Here is a 23896-nt window from a genome sequence, read left to right on the forward strand (position 1 = left end):
TAGTAACCCTCAAATCAGGAACTTTAATCAATTTAATCATCGTCTCTTGCAATAAATGTTTCTAGTTACATTTTCTAAGATTCATCCCTGATAGTACCATACTTCTTGTTCGGATCAAATTTACAGGAAGATTTAATTTATTCTATCAATAATTCTGACTCTTGATTAGTTGAAAACTGAATTTTAAATATTTAACAGACTTAAGATACTGGCTAGGAATCACAATTAGACCTAGAGTTCATGGTATCAGAATTTTACAGTATTTTGATGAACAACATGCTACATTGTTGAAGTGATGAGCTCCGCGCTATAATTTTGGCAGTCATGTTGCTCATATCAGTGGGTTTCCTTATACCTGACAAAAGAAATTTGTACCACACATGCTACAAGTTTGGAAATTTGATCTACTTTCTATTATTTTAACTTTGATTTTAACTCGGGCTGGGGTCAAGTGGGTGGAGCAGAGCTGGAGGGTGGTAAATCCTCCTAACCTCAGCAGTGTTGAGGCTTGGGTGATGTTAACTACTGGGCATCGTCTGTATTCTCCTGTACCTGTTACTGGTGGCAAGAAGAAGCTGGTTACTGGGTGGAGAGCACAGACAGGAGGCCACAGCTTGGTATCCATGGAATATTCCCTGGACGCTTACTAAGTGAGTTGGTTGAGTGAAAGCTTGTGAAAGGGAGTCACGGGGAGCATAGTTTAGATGTCCTGCGTTGAGGGCCTAAATGATCCTTATGAGACATGGCCCACCATGGCAGATGGTGGACTTTGTGTTCAGTATTTCTGTCTAATTCTATGTCTCTTTGTTGATTATCATAAAAACCCATTTGGTTCAATAACGACCTTTAGGGAAGGAATGCTATATCCCAACCTGGTTTGGCCCACGTGTGACTCCAGACCCACAGCAATGTATTTGATTCTTAACCGCCCTCTAAAATAACCTAACAAACCACTCAGTTGTACTAAAAAAAGTCTCTAACTGGAATGAAAGCAGACAGATCACCTGGTACTAATCTAGGTATAAGAAACAAGGATAAACTCAGCTGTGTTACTCCTGCAAAATCCTCCTTATCAACATCTGGGAGAGCGAGCTGCCTCACAAACTTATTGGCTATTGTTTCACGATAGTCATTCTCACAGAATCATACGTTATGTCCAGGCAACACCTTCACAACACCTACCAAAAGGTGGCGCTAGACCCGACCCCACAATTAGGAAACAAAATTACATATCTCCTAAGAAAATTACACAATTCCGGACAATTAAACAAGACGGAATTCCAGAAAATGAAACCTGACGGGACCAGCACCCCACGAATCTACGGACTACCAAAAATCCATAAACCAGGACCCCCCTCAGACCTATAGTCTCACTACCCAAAACACCAACTTACAGACTGGCCAAAGAACTACACACGAGACTGAAGTACCTAGTAGAAGAGGCACAGCACTCCATCCACTCCACCCAGGAATTCCTAAAAATCATCAAAAACACCAAAATAGAGGAAGTCGAAGCAATGATCTCATTCGACGTAACGGCACTGTTCACCTCCATCAACATCGACCTAGCAAAGGAAACACTCGCCACACTTCTAGAACAGACCATCACACACACACACACACCAACCACCATCAATCACATTACCAACGAAAACATCATGAAGCTAGTGGACCTGTGCCTCACCACCCACTTCACTTTCAACAACATAGTCTACAAACAAACCAACGGCACACCCATGGGATTTCCACTATCAGGATTCATAGCAGAAGTGGTAATGCAAAGGCTAGAGCAAACAGCCGTACCAATCATCAAACCAAAAATCTGGGTTCGCTACGCAGATGACACTTTTGTCATCACAAAACGAAACAAGATAGAAGAGACACTTAACATCATCAACAACACCCTCACAGGCATAAATTTCACCAAGGAGGAAGAAACTGACAACAAACTCGCATTTCTGGACGTCACAGTAGAAAGAAAGGACAAGGGAGAATTACAAACCTGCGTATACAGAAAACCGACAAACACTGACCAAACACTCAACTACACCAGCAACCATCCCAACACACACAAACAAAGCTGTATCAGAACACTATTCCAATGAGCCACCATACACTGCAGCACAGATGAACTTAGAAAAACATCGGAGAATCACCTATACGACGTATTCAAGAAGAACGGATACTCAAAAAACACAGTGCGCAGATTCCTCAAGAACAAACCACGACAAGCAGACAAACCACAGCCAGAAACCCTAACCACCTTACCATACATCAAAGAAGTTTCAGAAATGGCAGCCAGACTACTGAGACCCCTCAGAATCCTAGTAGCACACAAACCCACCAACACTCTCAAACAAAAACTAACAAACTTAAAAGACCCAATACAACCCATGGACAAAACCAACGTCATCTATAAAATTCCATGCAAGGACTGCCACAAACATTACGTAGGACAAACAGGAAGAAAGTTAGCCACCAGGATACACGAACACCAGCTAGCCACAAAAAGACTCGACCCTCTCTCCCTCATAGCCCTACACATGGATGAAAAAAAAACACCATTTTGACTGGGACAACACATCTATCCTGGGACAGGCTAAGCAAAGACATGCCAGAGAATTCCTAGAGGCCTGGCACTCCAACCACAACGCCATAAACAAACACATAGATCTAGATGCCATCTATCAACCCCTCAGAAAACAAACAGGAAATGACATCACCACAAACCCCAGGAACCCCAACCAGGAGAAAGATATAAATAGAAAGCAGGAGACAACAGCTTTGCTTCACTTGGAGGTTGCCACTGATGACGTTACCTAGCCAGGTAATGAAACGTCTGGATATCAAACCTACAGCTCAGTGAGCAAACCTACACCCTAAACCTCAACCTGAGCTACAAACCTTCACAAACCTTGCACTATCACCATTTCTGAGTATATCCACTCCCTTGGCAGGACAGACTCAGCACAGGTAGCAGCACAGTGACATACAGTTAGGAGAGAATTTTCTGGGAGTCTTCAACATTGAGTCCAAACCCTTGAAGTCTCATAGCAACAGGCCAAACCGGGTAAAGAAATTTCCTGCTGATTACCACACACCATCCTCCCTCTGTTGATGAGTCAGTAGTCCACTTGCAGAAAGTACTGAGGGTAGCAAGAGTGGAGAATGTTCTCTGACTGGGCCTCTTCAATATCAATCCTGAAAATGTGTTCCTGGAAAAGCGCAGCAGGTCAGGCAGCATCCAAGAAGCAGGAGAATTGACGTTTCGGGCATGAGCCCTTCTTCAGGAATTTTTCCCTCCCTCTTCAATATCAATCACCAATGTCAGTGCATGGCAGCAGCATCTTTGATTAATTTGGTCAAGTCCTAGAGGACATTCCTGCTAGACTGGATTTCTGGCAGGTAGCAAGGTAACCAAAAGAAGAGAGCAACATACTATACCTCATCTGCACCAATCAGCATGTCGCAGATGAGTCTATCTATGGCAGTATTGGTAAGAACAACCACCACACAGTCCTCGTGGAGACAAAGTCCTGTCTTCACATTGAGAAGACCCTCCATTGTGTTGTATGGCATCAGCTTTGTGCTAAATGTACTGGACATTAAATATAGCTGGCAACGGAAGACTGGGCAACCATGAGGCATTGTGGGACATCAGAAGTAATAGAGTTGTACTCAAACACAACCTGCAACCTCATGGCTTAGCATATTCCCCACTCTGCCATTAAGCCAGTGCTCAATGGAAAGTACAGGATTGCATGGAAGGAGCAATACCTGGCATTTCAAAAAGTGAAGTGTCGACCTGGTAAAACAAGCATCATAAGCGATGGACAGTGATTTCTTAACCAACAGGTCATTCAGCCATGAATGGCAGGGAAAAAAGTAAACAATTAACTAGATGAGGAGGATGGGAGAGTTCAGCATTTCAGTGCAAAAGATAGGACTGAAGCATTTGCAACAATTTTCAGCCAGCATAGGTTAAGTCGATGGTCCATCTCCTCCAGGGGTCCTCAGATATCAGTCTCCAGCCAAGTTGATTCATTCCACATGGCACCAAGAAACATGAGGTGACATTGGATACTACAGAGGCTATGGGCCCTGACCATATTCCTGCAATAGTACAGTAATTGTGTACTCCAAATTTTACCACACCCTGAGCCAATCTATTCCCGTATGGTTATAGCACTGTTACCTACCCGACAACTGGAATATTATCCACCATGTCTTGTACCCAAAAATCAGGACAAATGCAATCTGGTTAATTACCAGCCCATCAGTTTACTCTCCGTCATCAGTAAGGTGATGGATGCTGTCAGTAACAGTGCTAAAAAGCAACACCTGCTTCACTGTAACCTGCTCACCGATCCTGAGTTCTGCCAGGGCATCTTGAGTTCCTGACTTCATTAAGGAAAAACATGGAAAAAAGAGCTGAATCCCAGAGGTGAGGTGAGAGTGATAACCTGTCACACCACAGCCACATTTGACTGAGTGTGACATCAAGGAGCCCCCAGCAAAACTGGAGTCAATGGCAATCAGGAGAAAACTCTGTTTATTGGAGTCATATAGACCCAAGTACAGGTCCTTTGGCCCTCGATGTTGCACCACCCTGTAAAACCAATCTGAAGCCCATCTAATCTACACTATTCTGTTCTCGTCCATATGCCTATCCAATGACCATTTAAATGTCCGTAAAATTGGCAAGTCTACAACTGGTGTAGGCAGTGTGTTCCACACCCTTACTACTCTCGAGTAGTAAACTAACTACCTCTGACATCTGTCCTATATCTATCACCTCTCAATTTAAAGCAATGCCCCCTCATGCCAGCCAACACCATCCTCGGAAAAAGGCTCTCACTGTCCACCCAATTCAACCTTATGATTATCTTATATGTTGCAATTATATCACCTCTCAACTTTCTTCTCTCTAGCGAAAATAGCCTCAAGTCCCTCGGCCTTTCCTCATAAGACCTTCCCTCCATACCAGGCAACATCCTAGTAAATCTCCTCTGAACCCTTTCCAAAGCTTCCACATCCTTCCTATGATGTGATGACCAGAACTGTACGCAATACCCCAATTGCGACCGAAAGGCTAGCAGAAAGGAAGTTGTTGTTAATAAACACCAATCATCTCAGCTCTAGGACAACTCTGCAAGAGCTCTCCGGTGTTGTGTCCTCGGCCTGACCATCTTCAGCTGCTTCCTCATTGACCTTCCCTCCATTATAAAGTCAGACATGAGGACAGCAGTGTTCACGACTCCTCAGATACTGAAGCAGTCATTGTTCAAAGGCAACAAGATTTGGACAATAGCCAGGTTTGGGCTGACAAGTGGCAAGTACTATATCTGCCATACAAATGCCAGGCAATGACCATCACCAACAAGAGAGAACCTAATCATTATTCCTTGACATTCAGTAGAATTACACTCACTGAATCCCCTATTGTCAACTTCCTAGGGGTTTCCATTGACCAGAAACTAAACTGGATTAGTCATACAGTGGTTAAACAAACCGTTCAGAGGCTCTGTATCCTGCAGCAAATAACTTCCCTCCTTACACCCCAAACCCTGTTCACTATTGATCAGGCACAGGTCAGGAGTTTGGTAGAGTACTCCCCACTTGCCTGGATGGGCACAGCTCCAACAACACAGAAGAAGATAGGCACCATCCAGGACAAAGGAGCCACTTGATTGGCACCACACTCACAAATGTTTACTCCCTCCAACACAAATGCACAGTAATAGCAGTATGTTCTATCTAGAAGATGCACTCTAGAAATTTACCAAAACTCTTCAGATAACACCTTGTAACCCTCTGATCACAACTGTCTAGAAGAACCAGGGCAGCAGATACATGGGAACAACCACCACCTGCAAGTTACCCTCCAATCCACTCAGCATCCTGACTTGGAAGCATATCACAATTTTTTTTTCAGCATCATAAGGTCAAAATTCTGCATCTCTCCACCTAATGACATTTTAGGCATATCCACACAAAACTGACTGAAGTGTTTCAACAAAACAGCGCACCTTCTCAGGGGCAACCAGGGGTGAGCAAAAACTGCTGGCACATCCAGTAATGTCCACATGAATGAATAAAACAAGGGAGCTGCCGTTCTTGGCTTCACAAGTGAGTAAAAAATAAAAAATGAAAAGAGCCTTTTGAGCCTCTACCTTCTGCTGGGTGGACATTGAGGGAAAAATAAAAGCTGAACTACTTTCCCCGCTCAGGCTCAATGTTAAAGTAGCCATTGGGTCCTGCCTGCATCACCAGGGGCCAGTCTGTTTATTGAAAGAAAAGATTCTGTGGAAGAGCCCAAGTTCCTTCATTTGCAAGTTCCAGTTAAAAATCAAGCTGGTGAGATTGTCAAGGATACTGATAAATAACACCAGTGAGGGTTTTTGACGGTCAGTTGACTCGTTTTTCCTTGGTAAACTGGCAAAATTAAAACCACCAGTTTGTGATTTTCTGTGGCCTGACATTGGTTGCTAGTCAAGAAACAAGCTGATGAAAATGCTGGCCTTCCCCACTGGAAGCTGTAGGTTCTGTTTAGCAGGAAATGCCCAGGGTGAACAAAAGTAGGATTAAACAAAACAGGAAAAGGTAAGGAAGGTTGCAAGAGGGTGGGTGTTCGACTGTGTATCTCATGTGTCCTGCCTGACTTGTGAAAGATATTTTCTCAGGTACAGGACTAATATTCTATTCTTGGCCAGACTTGTGTGGAGAGTGAAGAATTATTAAGGGTATGAATAAGCGTTTAAGATTTTAATGACTCAACAGAAGGGCAAGTGGAAAATCAATAAGTAGTGACCACATCATTACAATAATAGGCGCCTGGAGGTTTGGTGCACTCCACATGTGCAATGGAAGGGAAGGCCCCAGTTTAAGCTATGAATGGTGGTTGACTTCAGTACTTCTCTAAGCAGCAATCTGGCCAGGAGAAAACATGAGCTTTTCTCCTTAAAGGACATATTTCAGCTTTATGTGAAATTTCATCTAGCTAGCTTGGATAAGAAATGAAAAAAAAATCCATCTGAAAGGAATAAATTTGATGAGCAAAACATGGATTTCTATTTGCAAATTGTGACTGGAAGCCAAACACTTGAGCTACTCCTACGGCTGATATGAAACTTTAGAATTTAGGAATGGAATGGTTTATAGTAATCTTTTTTCGTAAATAGGAACTGTATTTCAAACTTGCTTGAAAATTTGATATTGAGCAATTTTATATTCATTTAACTCATGTAAATTTCTTTTTGGTAGCCCATCATATTACTAGACCAGAAGAGGTTGTTCACAATCTAGATTACTGTGATATTTTGATCGTTGGAGATGAACTAAATTCTGAAGAGGAGTGTTTGGAACTGGAGCCAATTGAGTTGCATGGGAAACATCTCGAGTTCACAAATTCCACATCTGGAATGTCCATTTATGGTAAATTCCTTTTCTTTCTTGGGGAAGAATAGTAAGCATGTCTTGTGGCACTGTGGTAGAATCCCTGTCTCTAAGCCAGAAGCACTGGATACAATTCCCACTCCAGGACTTGATGGCCAATGCAGATTTGTTCAAACATGGCCAAACAGGTAGAGTATCAACTTATAAATCATTCCAACATATGCCAATGGCATGCAGTAAGGGTGGGAGAGCTTCGTGGTTCGTCATGTAATGGGAAGAAATTGGAGCTTTACCATGACTACCCATAGCTTCAAGCTATGATGTACATGTACAATTAGAATGTTGCCACAGTAACCCAGATCCCTTTGGTGAGGGGGATGGTGGCAGCAGTTGGCTGGTGTAGATCAGATCAGTGCCAGATGGACGAGGTTCAATCCCCTGTTTCAACTGGGGTGGATTCAAGGCCTGGCCCCATGCCCATCTGAGGTAAAGGTTGTGACACTCTGTGTCTGATCTGCTTTTGGGAGAGAACATAAGAGGAACAGTAACAATAATGCATGAATTGATTGTACTGCAAATTTATTTTGTGTCTATTATCCCATCAAATTGACTGATATTTCAGAATACTTGTTGACTTGATACGGTGATCAAGTCATCCCCAAATTACCAAATTGCAAATATGTTTGTAATTATTTCACATTTTTAGCTAATTCAATATCTATAAAATAATGCTTGCAATGAAATGTATATCTAACTGTATGAAACTTAATTGGATTGCAGCCACAGTGTGCAATAGTTATCCAATAGAATGGTTTATTTCATGTTAATATGAAGGCAAAAATGAATTATTTTAATAACCCATTGAGAACTGCTTCAGTATTGTGTCATGTTGAAACTGGTTTTACTTCTGTTGAAGCATGTTGTATGAAATATTACATTATCTGACACTCTTCAAACCAAAAGTTATGGTTTATTTTAACAAGAATTATTTTCAATACTATTAGTGGGCACCTGTATGAACAGAAAGCATTCATATTATCAAAGCAATCTTCCACATGATGAACGTGTCTGCTTGTGCTTATTAGGGGTGGACACCATGACAAATTATGAACATGTTCTTCGTAAACTCCGTTACCGTAACTGGAAAACTGCATCCATTTTTGGCCGAAGTTTTAGGCTGACATGCTCAGAGCTCAATGGACGCTACACAAGCAATGAATTCAATTTAGAGGTGAGAAAAAGACAAATTGAGTGTAGACTTAGAGACAGCTGATGTATTAAGGTCAGATAGAAGAGCTGTTCAATTCATGAATGTTGCTGGAATTTACTTGGTGAGCTGTAATGTACTTAGACTGTCACTGGTACAGGACTGTGAAATTTGATTTAATTTGACAGGATGATTATTGACCACCTTGATTTCGTTTGTCTAGGTGAATGTTCTGCACAACATTAATCTTATGGACCATGTTAATCATGTGATGGTTCAGCCCCAATTCCTCCAGTCAATCCATCTTCCTGATCTTCCAGGTCACAACCTTAATGCTGCTCATAGTTCAGGTACTAAAACAATCTTCTTAACGAAGCTAAACACAGTGAATGACATTAAGTTTAAAGATATGGAAGCATTAACAATAGAAAAAATGTATCAAAAGGTAGGCTGTGAAATTTACAAGTGATAAATATCTATATTTATTGGCGCTTGAGAATTAGACTTGGACTAGTTGGAATTCTGATAATCAGATATCCACTGTTTGTAAAAACAGATGTTTGTGCAGAAATAGGGGAAAACCTGCATGGCTTCAAAACTGGGGTCTATAGATTTACATACCAAAGGGCTACTGGATATTTTAACTACAAGCTTTCTACTATCCAAACTGCAATCCTTAAGATGCTTGCAGCTCCAAGCCTTTAAATAAACCCTTTCAGCTCAGGAAAACTTAGGATTTCTTCTCTATTTCTATGTTCTGATTTAATTCTGAGTTTAGAGCTTACAAGAGATGTGAAGTTCTTTTTGGCAGTTTTGTCCAACTGATGGTCTAATCGTAATGCTAAATATATAGATCTAGCTAGACTACCAACTCGAAATATAGCCAAATGATTAAGAATGTTGGATTGAGCTTCATGGATTTGGAAAACACTGACTCTCCGACAGATTCTGCTCTCCAGCCATTAACTCCATCTTCCTCCCTGTCAGCTTTTGAAGGTTGAACCAAACGTGATGTCATATTTGAGCCCAAGATGAGCTTGCAATCATATTTCCACACCTTATACTGGCTTGTGATTAAAGTTGCATTTGTGCCATGAATCTCTGAATGCAGTGGATTGGTAAATGTTGTTTATCGAGTAAAAAGTGAGGTCTGCAGATGCTGGAGATCAGAGCCTGATGAAGGGCTTTTGCCCGAAACGTCGAATTTCCTGTTCCTTGGATACTTCTTGACCTGCTGTGCTTTAACCAGCAACACATTTTCAGCAAATGTTGTTTATCCTCTTAAATGTGTGAGATAAGCTTGAGGACAATTACTTTGAACTGCTGGTCTTTCATCTCACTGACTGGCAAATGGCAAAAGTAGGAGAATTGGACATTAGCATGTCTTCACATTTCTATACAACCTTTACAGAAAGCAGTAACTCAATGATACAATGTTTCTTTATCCCTAGCAGAGGGATAAGCAATCTATTTTGAGGTCACTTTCAAACCACTTTCTCGTCCACTATTGAAGTTTTGTTGAAAATGGTCATGAGATGGATATCTGCTGCTTGTTCTTCCCCAACATGTGCAACTGGTCCTCATTGCTGCCCATTCCCTGCCACCATTCTTAGAGGTATTTTACAAGCTGAAAAGAGAGTCATTGACATACTTCGCCTATCCCCCCCAATGCACTAAGAAACGATGCCAAAACCAACCAACTAGAGCATTTGATATTTCTTCCCCATTCCTCCTCCACTTGCCCTTTCCCCTTCTCCTCCTCCTCACACTCAAATTGTCTGTCTATACTGCACTGCCCCCCCCCCCCACCCCCCATCCTTGCCATGTGCTATCACCTTAATCAGGTACACTCTCCTCTTTCACTCTTTTGGTCTTCTTCTTCCCTTTGTTAATTCCTTCATTCTCTCACCTCCTCAATCCCTTCACCTCCACCTCTCTCCCAATGAAGTTATCTGCTTCCCTCTCCACTCTCTCCTACCCGGGTGTTTACCATGGGCTATTATGTTCATTGCAGTGAACGCTAAAACCTCTAGCTTTGCACCAAGACTATATTCAGTTTTACCAATACAAATATTCAGTTAGCTAGACTGAATAATCATCAACAAAATGGTACTGCACAACTCTCCTATGTGCCTTACCTTTCGTTTAATTAAACTCATTATTGCCTTTTTGATCAGTAAAGTTGCCTAAGGCCAATTTCTTTTCAAACAGAATTGTTATTATATTATAATTTGGTATATAACCATATAACACACATCTGCTCTCCGAAACAAAAGCTGAGCATACTCATCATGACCTCAGGATGTGAAGACATCCCGAAGTGTTTTACAGTCAATGAAATGTTCTATTAAAAATAGTAGCTATTTTATAACATTGCAGTCACTTGTGTATTCATGTGGCACATATGCTCACATGATGCACTCGCACACTTGCTTTTGAGTACACACAGTGTGTATTTCTTTGCATGCATTTCCCAGCTCACTCACCCAGATGTGTTCAATATTTCACTCTCTCCCCATCTTAACCTCTCCAGAATAGTGTTTCTGTATGTAGACCAGAGAAAGAAATAAAATGAGGATTCAATAAGCATGCTGGTTCTAAGTCAGTTGCGATGGTTACCAGGAAAATAATTTTGAAAGCAATCTATTATTTGGAACATTACTGCAGTAGCTTCCAGAATTCATCTCTCTGAAGGCTTTTCTGCTGGCTAAGATCAGGCAGCAGCAGAGTGCATTTAAATTGGGCTTGCTGAGGTTCAGCATCTATTTAGAGGATTGATTGTACTGACAGCTATGGCAGAAGTAAACAGTACTTTGTCACATTGCATTGTTGTAGAAGTTACTTGCTAGCCAAGGAAGCAAAGCATGCACAGTAAATCACTTTTGAGATGTGCACCATGATGGAATTTGCCAAGTAATAAATTTATGGAAAACATAAGGAGCTTGGGAGAAAATAAAAATGTCTTGGAGTTGCAAGCAATGTCGATATCAAAATTGCCAACTGTCAAACTATTTTATAATTACTGAAGTTATTTTCAGCACAATTAAACTAAGCCTTTCTGAGTTTTATTAAATGCTGCATCTTAATGAGCACAGTACCCATATAAAAAGAATGTACTCTTTCCATCCCTAAAACTGAATTAAATGCAAGATGTTAGCTACAGGCAAGTTTTTGAATCTCAAAATCTTAAACGTTTATCTCATTTCTGACACACAGTGTATAAAAACTTTGTTTTTCAGTTATTCCCAATGCTGCCACAATTGTCATTGTGGTATGCATTAGTTTCTTAGTCTTCATAATTGTTCTGGGGGTCTTCAGGATCCGAGCAGCTCACCAGCACACTAGTCGGGAAAACGAGAGTGGGAAAGAAAATGAAATGGATTGGGATGACTCTGCTCTGACCATTACTGTTAACCCAATGGAGGTGAGTAATGCCAGATATTAGGTTAAAGATTGGTTTGATATTTTGTTACTGAAGCAGCATTAGCCCATATGACATAGGAGCAGAAATAGACTGTTCAGCCCATCCAGTCTGCTCTGCATTCAGTGTGTTCATGGCTGACCTGAGAGCCCTGAGCTCCACTTTCTTGCTTTTGCCCATAATCCTTGATTCCCTTAATGATTAAAAATCTGTCGATCTCAGCCTTGAATATACTTAATGGTCTTTGATTGTAAAGCATTACTACCCTTAAAGAAAAAAATAACGTTGTCATCTTTATCTTTAATAGGGACACCAATTCTCAAATCATGCCCCCTCCTCTATAATGACTTCAACCTCTCCATTTGTACCCTGTCACATCTCCTAAGAATTTGATACATTTCAAAAAGCTTGCCTCTCATTCTTCTAAACTCCAATGAGTAACAAGCCCCAGTCTGACCTATTCACCCTTTCCTCAAGAAAACCCATATATCTGGAACCAACCAACTAAACCTTCCCTGGCCTGTCTCTAATGACTGTATGTCTCTAATGACTGTATATCTTTCCTTTCAAAGTAAAATAAAACTGTTCGCAGTATCCCTGGTGTGGTCTGACAAGTGCCATGTGTAGTTTTCACAAGATCTCCCTATTTTATATTCCATTTCTTTTTTAAATAAAGGCCAATATTTCATTGGCCTTCCCTTTAACCCCTAAGTATGGATCTAGCTTTTTGTGATTCTTGCAGTGGGACAGCCAAATCCCACTGTGCAGCATTTTTCTGCATCTTTCCTAATTTAAATAATATTCAGCTCTTCTATTCTTCCTGCCAATGGACCTGACATCACATTTTCCCATATTATATTCCATCTGTCAACTTCTTGCACACTCATTCAATCTGTCTCTAACTCTCTACAAACTCCCTGTGCCATCCTCACCACTTGCCTTCCCACCTATTTTTCTTTATGTCTCCATAAACATGATGACTCTGCATTCACCTCAGTCATCCAGGTCATGAATCGCTGGTCTCCCTTTAGGTAACGGAAGATAATAGGATGATGAAAAGCTTTTCGGAAGATACCTCCTGACAGTTTTCTGATTGTTGCTGTGATATTATAGAGGGATATTTTAGAGTTTTACTGAGGAATTAGATAGGGAATCCATTTATGTGATAAATTCCAACTGGATCCAAAGTGGTGAATCCAAACAATGCAAGGAATCAAGAAATATGTTAACTCAATCACTGTAATAGAAAATTTAGAATATATTCTATTAATACCCTCATTATAAAAACAACATTATGAATAGAGCTAATTATTATTTCTAAGTGTTATAACTGATATTACTCAGTAAACTCTACAGCCTGAAACACTTGTGATCAAGGTGTTTCGGAATTTCAGAATTGTCTGTGTTGTGTAATAGCACTGGAATGCTAACCACAGTGTGTAAACCAGATATGAGTTATGTACCTGAGACATAAAACAGTAGAAAAATGTTATGAAGCACTAATAAAAAATATTTTATTTCTGTAAATGCTGTATAATCCATCTTTCCAAAGAACTGCTGTGTACTAAAATGATGTTGTTGCCGGAACAGGTAACTCGGTAGATTCTTTATTTCACCAGGAGGGTACCCAATTTACAAACATCCAATTTATGAACATTTCCTGTACGTACAAAACAGCTCCTTTATATTGTCAGGCATTGTGTTGTGATTTGCATACAAATTGAAATGCAAACGGACTCAAACAGGACCCATTTACAACCTGGCAGTTGCCTGGAGTTGGAGTTAGTGTCAAAGAAGATAGCTGATCATCTACAGCAGGAACAGTTAATTCTTTGGCATTGGTCCTCTCTGCTGGTGAATGGCATTGGGCTTGGTGATGTTGATAGGTGTGCGTGTGGTGTGACTTTCCAAATGCATCAAATATTTGCCACAACCTCAAATGGCTGTTCTGATATTGATTTAGCCTGGATCCTGTGCGCATGCTGACTTATAAAGCATCATCACTCTCGAAAGCCAGTAAAGCAGGAAGCCAGATTGATCTTCTTAATAATCTTCCCCACGGGAACATTATCTTCTTCATCACTATTGCCATTCTATACTTATGTAAAACTATTTCAATAATTTCTACATCTGTTTCTTGTTGAACAGCTGGAGCATTATCCTCACAATTTAGCCATCTCCTAATGTTTTCCTTGTCTAGGTCAATGTCTGCATCACTTTGCATTCACTTGGCATAGTACAAGATATCAGTTGCTTTTGCCTTGACCTTGTTTCCATTTAAAGCTCTGTATCCTTGTCACCAAGAACATTTAAAGGACACCACCTGTGCCACACATTTTACAAGATTTTCCCAGTGATGATCATCCATACATTTGCCCAATGCCAAATCACCAATCAATATGGAAGGCCAATTTTAAAGAGCACCAGATTACAACTATTTATAGACATAGCAAAAACTGTGCCTGTGTCATTGAATTGATTAGTATGCAGTACTTTTTATTGAACTAATAACTTCACGGTCCTTTGGTTGAATTAGAGATGTACAACTGGGGAAAAATATGTTTACAGGCATAGAAACGACAATCTAGACTAGGCCATTCGGCCCCCATTACCTACTCTGCCATTCAATATGATTGTGGCTGATTCTCTATCTCAATGCCATATTGCAGCTGTCTCTCCATACTTTTTGCTGTCTTTAATATCTAAAAAAAAGTATGTCTCTTTTAAACTCAGTGACTCAGCTCCACAGCCTTCCACTGGTTGATCACACTTTGAGTGAAGAAATATTTCTTAATCTCAGTCCTAAATGGCCTACTCCATATCCTGAGATTGTGAATACTGTTTTGAGGCTCCCCAACCCCATGTGTCCGGTCTGTCTAGCCTTGTTAGAATTTCTATCAGATCTCTCATTTTCTTAAGTGAGTACAAGCCCAGTTGAACTGATCTCTCCTCATGAAACAGTCCTGCCACCCCTGGTATACTGCAGTAAGATATTCATACTTCTGAACTCAAATCCTCTTGCAGTTAAGGCCAATATATCATTTGCCATCCTAATTGCTTGATGCACTTCCCTGTTTACTTTCCTTATCCAATGTACAAGGACACCTTATCCAATGTACGATGCACATCCATATTTCCCAATATATCATCATTTAAATAATGCTCTGCTTTTTTGATTTTCAAACTGAAGTGTATTACTTCACATTTAACTACATTATACTGCATCTGCCCACATATTCAACTTGTCGAGATAGCCTTGAAGCCTCTTTGCACCCTCCTCAGAACCCTACCTAGTTTGGTGTCATCCGTAAACTTGGAAATATTGTTTTTGGCTTCCTCATCCGAGTCATTAATATTTATGTCCTCATTGGCTGGACCTGAAGCATTGATCCCTGTAGTACACCACTAGTTTGGCCCATCAAGTCAGCACCAACTGTCCAAAGAGCGTCCTTCCTCTCTACCCTACAACCCTGTGTTTTCCCATGACTAATCCACCTAACCTGTCCATCCCTGGACATTACAGGCAATTTAGCACAGCCAATCCACCTAACCTGCACATCTTTGGACTGTTGGAGAAAACTGGAGCACCCAAAGGAAACCCACGCAGACACGGGAGAATGTGCAAGCTCCACGCAGACAATCACCTGAGACTGGAATCAAATCCAGGTCCCTGGCACTGTAAGGCAGCAATGCTAACAACTGAGCCACCATTCCACCTATAATTTTGCCCATTAGCCTGTTAATGTGGAACATTATGAAAAGCATTCACAAAACCAAAATACAGCACATCAGCTGTTTTCCCCTTATGTAAATTTCTTATGTAAAAAAAACTAATGGATTTGTTAAACATGACTTTATTTTGTCAAACACAAGTTAACTTTGTCTAATCCCATTAATGCTTTCCAAGTCTTCTGTTATCACATCTTTTATGATAGATGCTAGCATTTTCTGATGATGGCTAATTTGTCTGTAACTTTGGAACATTACCACCAATACGTCTAATATTTTCAGACCTGCTTAATTTGTACTTTGGGAGCAGATTATCAGGGCCTGAGGATTGGTCAGTCTTTAATTCCACTAATTTTGAGCACCATCTTTTCTCCTAATAGTGATTTCCCCCAATTCCTCTCTCTCACTTGAACTTTGGTTCCAGACATTTCTGGAAAATTATTAGTGCTGTCTCTGGCGAAGACAGAACTAAAATGTGTGTTCAATTCTTCTGCCATTTAGGAAATGTAGGGAATAAATTGGCAGCATTTAATTGTTCCACAGAGACTGAGCTGAACAATTGTCCAAAGGAGCATAATATTACAATCCACAGCCAATGCAATGTGCATGAGACTTGAGATCAAAATGATTATGGAACCAATTGCCCAAGATCTACATGTATGTTTGCAAGCCTTGTAAAGCACAGATTATCTTTAGTACCTTTTGTTATGATGGGGAGTTAAAACTAACATCCCAGAAAAGGTCTCCTTGTCTCGGAATCTGCTAAAAGTGTGTGAATGAAAGAAAACCCCTGATTTCCATTGATTAAAGAGAAAATAACAATTTATTTTCCAAACTCTAACAGTGAACACTGAACAGAAACTATTAACAAATCTAAGCCCCCCTTTTTCTTAACTAAGTACTATCTGACCCCAACTGCATAAAAATAGTGCTCCAATAACACAATTATTAAACCTAAAATTAACTTAATCTCCCAAAATCCAAAAGTCTCTTATGTTGTCTTCCTCCCAGTTTTCTGAATTACTGCTTCCTTTTGTCCTTCCAATCCTGCCGTCTTCTCCATGGGTCATCACCTAACTTTTTTCAGCGAGTGTCTTTATATACAATTTCTTGGTACCTTTAGTAGATGATGCCTTTTGAGAGATTTCTTTTGAGAGCAAGATGTTTCAACATTGTAACACTTTGAAAGCACTTTTGCCTATAACCAGCAATAGACAATAGACAATAGATGCAGGAGTAGGCCATTCAGCCCTTCGAGCCTGCACCGCCATTCAACATGATCATGGCTGATTATTCCTAATCAGTATCCGCTTCCTGCCTTATCTCCATAACCCTTGATTCCACTATCTTTGAGAGCTCTATCAAACTCTTTCTTAAATGAATCCAGAGACTGGGCCTCCACTGCTCTCCGGGGCAGAGCATTCCACACAGCCACCACTCTCTGGGTGAAGAAATTTCTCCTCATCTCTGTCCTAAATGGTTTACCCCGTATTTTTAAGCTGTGTCCTCTGGTTTGGCACTCACCCATCAGTGGAAACATGTTTTCTGCTGCAGAATGTCCAATCCTTTCATAATCTTATATGTCTCAATCAGATCCCCTCTCAGTCTTCCAAACTCAAGAGTATACAAGCCCAATCGCTTCAGTCTTTCAGTGTAAGGTAATCCCTCCATTCCAGGAATTGACCTCATGAACCTACACTGCACTCCCTCAATAGCCAGAATGTCTTTCCTCAAATTTGGAGACCAGAACTGCACACAGTACTCCAGGTGTGGTCTCACCAGGGCCCTGTACAACTGCAGAAGCACTCTTTGCTTCTATACTCAATTCCTCTTGTTATGAAGGCCAGCATGCTATTAGCCTTCTTCACTACCTGCTGTACCTGCATGCTTACCTTCATTGACTGGTGTACAAGAACACCCAGATCTCTTTGTACTGCCCCTTTACCTAAATTAATTCCATTGAGGTAGTAATCTGCCTTCCTGTTCTTGCCACCAAAATGGATAACCATACATTTATCCACATTAAACTGCATCTGCCATGCAGTTTGCACTTTGTCTTTCATGTCTCCTCAAGGCTGAATTTATTTTCCTTCAATAACTTCCCAGATTCAGTTAAGAAACATTCTGTAGCCTGTCAAATGTTTTTCCACATGTTGACTCTAAATGGAGAATGCTATTGCCCAGGTCAAACCTTTGTGCCATCCTTTGCAGTCTGCACCACCAATTCCCAAAAAAGTATGAAAGTTGTTTGGCCTCTTCTGTAATCATTGTCTCTGAAATCAAGTCTCCTACAATTGGAATTATTCATAAAGCACTTTAATCACCGTCAATGGTTTTAGCACTATGCAATGTTCTACATTCACTAATGATTTTAACTGTGTCACTTCCTGCATAGAATTTTAGGAAACAGCATGAAAAGCTTTTTATGTTGTAAACTATTGACACACCTGAACTATATATGTAATACAGCATTATTGATTTTGTTAAAGATTTGTGAAATATTCTTTTTTAAGACTATCTTTTGACTTGATTGAAGTTTCTTGTGGGTAATGTAAGAGAAATGTGAAAGCCCATGAGATCCAGGGAAAATTGAAGAATGCTTTAGCTGGGTAATGGAAATCAAAGGTGAGTTACATTGATTGTTTTACTTCCATTAGGGCAGCTGTAACCAACTAAACCCCAAGTGACTTTTAACCTTGAGGAATTTTACTGTTCATTATCAACCTTCAGAATGGCTAAGAAAAAGTGACACTGCATTCCTTTGACTTGGGATGCTGTCCCTCAGCCCACAGCTGTCAAATAACCCAATCTTAAAAAACGAAATTCAGCCAGACATGCTGTAGAGCCACATTAGATGTCTCCTGAGGTTAATGTTATATCGCTCCAAGTCGACAATCCATCTGTCAGCTGAAAATGTCAGATGGAGGGCAAGACCCAGAAATGGGCACAGACGTGGAAAGAACAATCCATCCTGGATTTATAAAAAAAGACATACACGTACTCAACAGCTAAGCTCACAAACTTAAGAGACATTTCCTCAAACTGATCTATCTTTTCCAGTTAGACACACCTGCCTGAACCACTTCAAAATCAATCAATCATCACTTAAGATTCATAAATAAGCACAGGCCCATCAGTCAGACAGGAAGAAGACAATGCACATTTTTTTTATACACACACACACACACACACACACACACACCCCTATACAGATACACAAATCTGTGTAAACTTGTTGGCATACAAGTACACCTACACACACCAGCTCCAACTACAAAATGGAGTTGGTTTGTTTCTCAATGGCTCTGTTTGAAAGCCTATAAATTGCCAAAGCATTGCAGCAATGATTTCAATTGGACAAACATCTAAAGTTCTAAAATGTAAACTATTTCAGCAGTACATCCTATCTTCTGTCTGAAATCAAAAGCTTCTTCCAGTCAAACAATAACGGAGAGCGAGATTGTTTTGCAATACTTTCTACTATATTGTTATGAGATTGTAACAGCCTTCTTCATATTCAGGTAGAATTTTTGTTTCATTATTTATAATTGCCAGTAGATGCATTGCAGCGTCCCACCCTGCAATCAGTCTGTCAACCATCAACAGTGGAGAGACGGCAGAGTTAATATTTTGGGTCCAGTGATCCTTCTCCAGAACTGATTTTAACTTGTAAAAGGTTGGTACATAGGGTTGCGGAGGGGGATAACAACACAATACGTGGAGATGGAGCCATTTACACAACTTTTCCATTACTTTCATCAAACTATAACACTTACAGCCTGATAATTTAACTCCTTGCTACATACAAAACCGTGAAAGGCCAATGCCTCTTTATCTCAACTAGATGAGTGTGGACAGTAATGGTTGACAAATTGAAAAATATTAAAGAATTGCAGATGCTGGATAATCAGAAACAAATACAGAAATTGCTGGAAAAACTCAATAAGTCTGACAGAAGAGTTACTATTTCAAGTCCTGAAGGAACAGTCCCTTCAGAGGTCTGAGAAGGGAAGGGAGGAAAATTGGTGGTGGGAGAAATGGTGGCTAATGATCCTTTGGATATGAATGCTGGTGGGATGGTAGGTGAGGAGAACAGAGACCTCGTCGCTTAAGGTCAAAGGTGTGGCTATGAGTTCTCCTGTAGGTCCCAGTTATGCCAGTCTATTTGTGAGGTAAGTGGACATTCCTTGTTCCAGACCCACCCACCCACAAGCCCCCACTCACGACTCTCTCTGGTACATCAATGACATGGTAAGTGCTACTTGCCTCTCTCGTCTGGAATTGGAAATGTTTATCAGTTTTGCTTCCATTTTTCACCTTCATACCTTCACCTTCCTTCCCTTTCTCAACATCTCTGTTTCAATTTTTGGGGATAGGCTAGCCATGGTTAGCACTGCTACCTCACAGCACCAGGGACCTAGGTTCAATTCTAGCCTCAGGCGACTGTCTGTTTGGAGTTTGCACATTCTCCCTGTGTCTGCGTGGGTTACCTCGGAGTGCTCTGGTTTCCTCCCACAGTCCAAGGATGTGCAGGCCAGGTGAATTGGCCATACTAAATTGCCCATAGTGCTAGGTGCACTAGCCAGAGGGAAATGGACCTGGTTGGTTACTCTTCAGAGGGTCGGAGGGCTGAAGGACCTGTTTCCACATTGTAGTGAATCTAATCTAATCTAATCTAAAAACCCACTGGCTGCCACGGTTACCTTGACTACATATCCTCACACACTGTTTCCTGCAAAGACTCTATTCCATCTTCCCAGTTTTCTGTCTCCGATGCATTTGTTCCAATGATGCCAGCTTCTACAAGGAGACCTCAAAAATGTCCACCTTCTTCCTCAACTAAGGATTCCCCACCAGGACCCTCAGTCATGTCGGAGCCATCTCCCACACTGGTCCTCGACCCCTTTTCTTCCCTCCTACAACAGCGATGAGGTCTCCCTTCCCCTCACCTACCATCCCACCAGCATTCATATCCAAAGGATCATTAGCCACTATTCCCGCCACCGCCAGGCACACATTTTTCTCCCTTCCCTTCTCAGAACTCTGAAGGGACTGTTCCTTCAGGATGCGAAATAGTAACTCTTCTCTCAGACTTGTTGAGTTTTTCCAGCAATTTCTATATTTGTTTCTGATTTTCCAGCATCTATAATTCTTTATTATTTTTCAGTCTGTCAACCATTACTGTCCATACTCATCTAATTGAGATACAGAGGCATTGGCCTTTCAGGTTTTGTATGTAGCAAGGAGTTAATTTATTAGGTTGGACATGTCATAGTTTGATGCAAATAAATTTAAGAAAAATCATAAAATTACATTTGTTAAAGTAAATACACAACCATTCCTCCTTGAAATTTTAGATATATTTTTGTACTATATAACTTGAAGTTCAATATAGCAAATGATTACAATCCACCTCTTTATGTTCAGCACTGTTCTTTTCATATCACTTATTGCTTAATTTTTTCTTAGCTTCTTTTGCAATTATTTGCCCTGTAACTGGGTGAGGTAATTGAACATTATAGCTAAATGGAACACCTGCAGCAAATAACATAAAGAAACATATTAAACTGTGTATGTCTGAATTTGGAAGGCTTTCAGCAAAGTTCTCAGGTAGAGATTTATTTCTGAGGTAATATACACAACAGGTTAATTAATCCAACTGACCTCCAAGCAGAAAATACAGAATAGAAAGTCACTACGAGGGGGAAACCATTAGAATGAATCTCTTAGAATACACCAACATTTCTGTTAGCCACCTCTGGAAATATCTCACTGACAGGGGAAGAGAGAAGGTTTCAGCACTGCCTCTGCTATACATTGGAGGATACATTTCACTTGTCTGCTGTGGTGCTGCTTGGAAAAACATTTAAGAGGCTCACTAGCAACCAATACAAAGCAACATGTAATTTGCACCCATCAGCCGCAGTGATAGCAGTACATACCACCTACAAGATCCCCTGCAATAATTCACCAAGGCTCCTTTGACAGCACCTTTCAAATCCATGATCCCTACCACCTAGAAAAACAAAGGCAGTAGATATATGGGAATACCAACACCTGCAAGTTCTCCTCCAAGCCACTCACCTTCCTGATTTAAAATTTTATTTCATTTCTTGCATTGTTGATCTGTCAATATGCTGAAAACCCCTTCCTAAATGTGCTGTGGGCAGTGGTACCAGCCAAGACTGTAGTGGTTCAAGAAGGCAGGTCACTACTACCATGTTCTTCAGGTCAATTAAGGAAGTGCAATATATTAACCTAGTCAGTAATATCTACATCCCATGCTGATATTCTTTTTTAAGGTGTAAAACAATGGCAGAAAAATTGCATATGAAGTAGGAAAGAAATCAAATTCAAATGTTTATTTTGTTTTATTTCCACCTTAATTTTAATTGAAGTACCCTTTAGGAATGGGAATCCAACAGGACATTAAGGTGCTGAACCAATGTTATGTTGGTATTAAACATTACTTTCAGTTGTGTAACATTTGCTGAAGGTCACACTGACAGGTCAGCAAGTGTTAAATGTTTTCACAAATATTGTGGGCCCTAAATGAGACCCAATTTTCTTACAAAATGATTAAGAACCAATGATTTTTTTTTGTCAAATAGACAAAATTTGAAATCCTAAATGTTCACTAAAAAAGTTATAGAATTTCATCATTTCAAACAAACAGAATACACTTTACAAGAGTCAATAAAACAAAGAGTGGATACTGTTTATCTTGTACTCTAACATCTGAATTTAAAATGACGTAAACATGAAATAACAGACAAATGTTGGTCAAACCTCACATAAAAAACAGACAAACCAAGATGGATACCATGAAGTTTCCCACAACCCACACAGCTGTCAGTGATCAGTGTGAGCTATAAAAATTCTTTCAACTCGTCCTTCGTGAAGGACTTCAGATTTTCTCATTTTAAAAAATCTGACCAATGACTACCTTCAATAGTAGTTCCAACTCCAAAGCCCTCTCACTACTCTGAGCTTCAATGAGCTGTCAGGAATCAGGACAACTATCCCAACCACTATTCAACTACCAACGGTCAACCTCTTCACCTGAGACTGTGCACCACTGGATTCAGAGGCTGCACTGCAGGATCTGACTAACTGCACACTTCCAAATATCTAACTGTATTAAACAGGCAACTCCTGTTCACCATGGGCCCCAGCTCCACAATGATGCTGAGCAATTGACAGCCTCTTCATAGAGCTGCAGGGCATACTTCTAGGGGAGGTTGAACATGATGATATGAGTTGGGTGAAGAATAAGATTCTGAAAGCAAAATTGAAGAAGTTTTAAAAAAAGGAATGTCAAATGTAGCATGATTTCAGGATTATGCCCACTCACAGAAGCTGGTGAAAATAAGGCAAAGGAGAATTGAGTGTTTGGGCATGTAGCTGGAGAACTGGTGAGAGAATGAGGAGAGCAGACTCTAAGGCATTAGGGTTAGAACTGCAGCAGATGACATCTATACAAAATGGATAGGTAGTCACAATCTCAGCAATTCTGTGACTAATTTCTTAACAGTGAGATTTGCTACTGCTGGTAAATTAGATTGGCAGGGAATGGGAATCTAAGAGGGAGCTCAGATTGGAGGAAACCAAAACTGGGAGTGGGAGTTTTAAACAAATCAGAAGACATATGAAGAAAAGACAAGCACCAAATAGTATCAAAATGCAGAATCATGTTAAGGGCCTGTTAAAGTTACTCCAGTGGAATATTTGCTGAATTCAAAACATTGATGATGGTTTGAAGACACCAACTGTGATCTATTAGTATGACTTTTTAATTGCTGTTACAGAGACATTGCTGTAGGATGATTAAGATAGGGAACTATATATTCAATATTACGTGACATTTAAGAAGGGTAGGCAAGATGAAATAGAATGTGAGGTAGCAGATTAAATAAGAGATAAGGCAGGATCCTAGGGCAAAAGATCAAAAAGTAGAATCAGTTTGGGTGCAGTTCAGAAAATGCAAGGAGCAGAAACATCAGTGGGAATTGTTTGTAGACCATGAAGCAGTTGTGGTAATAATGGGCATGGTATTGCTTGGAAAATTAGAACTGCTTGTAATGTGAGTAATACAGTATGAATGGGTGACTTCAATTTACACGTCAACTGGGTAAACCTGATCA

General features: G+C 40.3%; 1 protein-coding gene across 1 annotated transcript in view; it reads left to right on the plus strand.

Moving 5' to 3' along the window:
- The window catches only part of clstn2a (calsyntenin 2a), a 317315-nt gene that overhangs the window by 289244 nt on the left and 4175 nt on the right, over positions 1-23896 (plus strand). The window contains exons 13-16 of the mRNA XM_060833929.1: positions 7264-7434; positions 8481-8626; positions 8826-8952; positions 11842-12026. Of these exons, the coding sequence (XP_060689912.1) occupies positions 7264-7434; positions 8481-8626; positions 8826-8952; positions 11842-12026 (629 nt within the window). The remainder of the gene's footprint in view (positions 1-7263; positions 7435-8480; positions 8627-8825; positions 8953-11841; positions 12027-23896) is intronic.

Source organism: Hemiscyllium ocellatum, chromosome 13 (genome assembly GCF_020745735.1).
Source record: "Hemiscyllium ocellatum isolate sHemOce1 chromosome 13, sHemOce1.pat.X.cur, whole genome shotgun sequence".
Classification (NCBI taxonomy): domain Eukaryota; kingdom Metazoa; phylum Chordata; class Chondrichthyes; order Orectolobiformes; family Hemiscylliidae; genus Hemiscyllium; species Hemiscyllium ocellatum.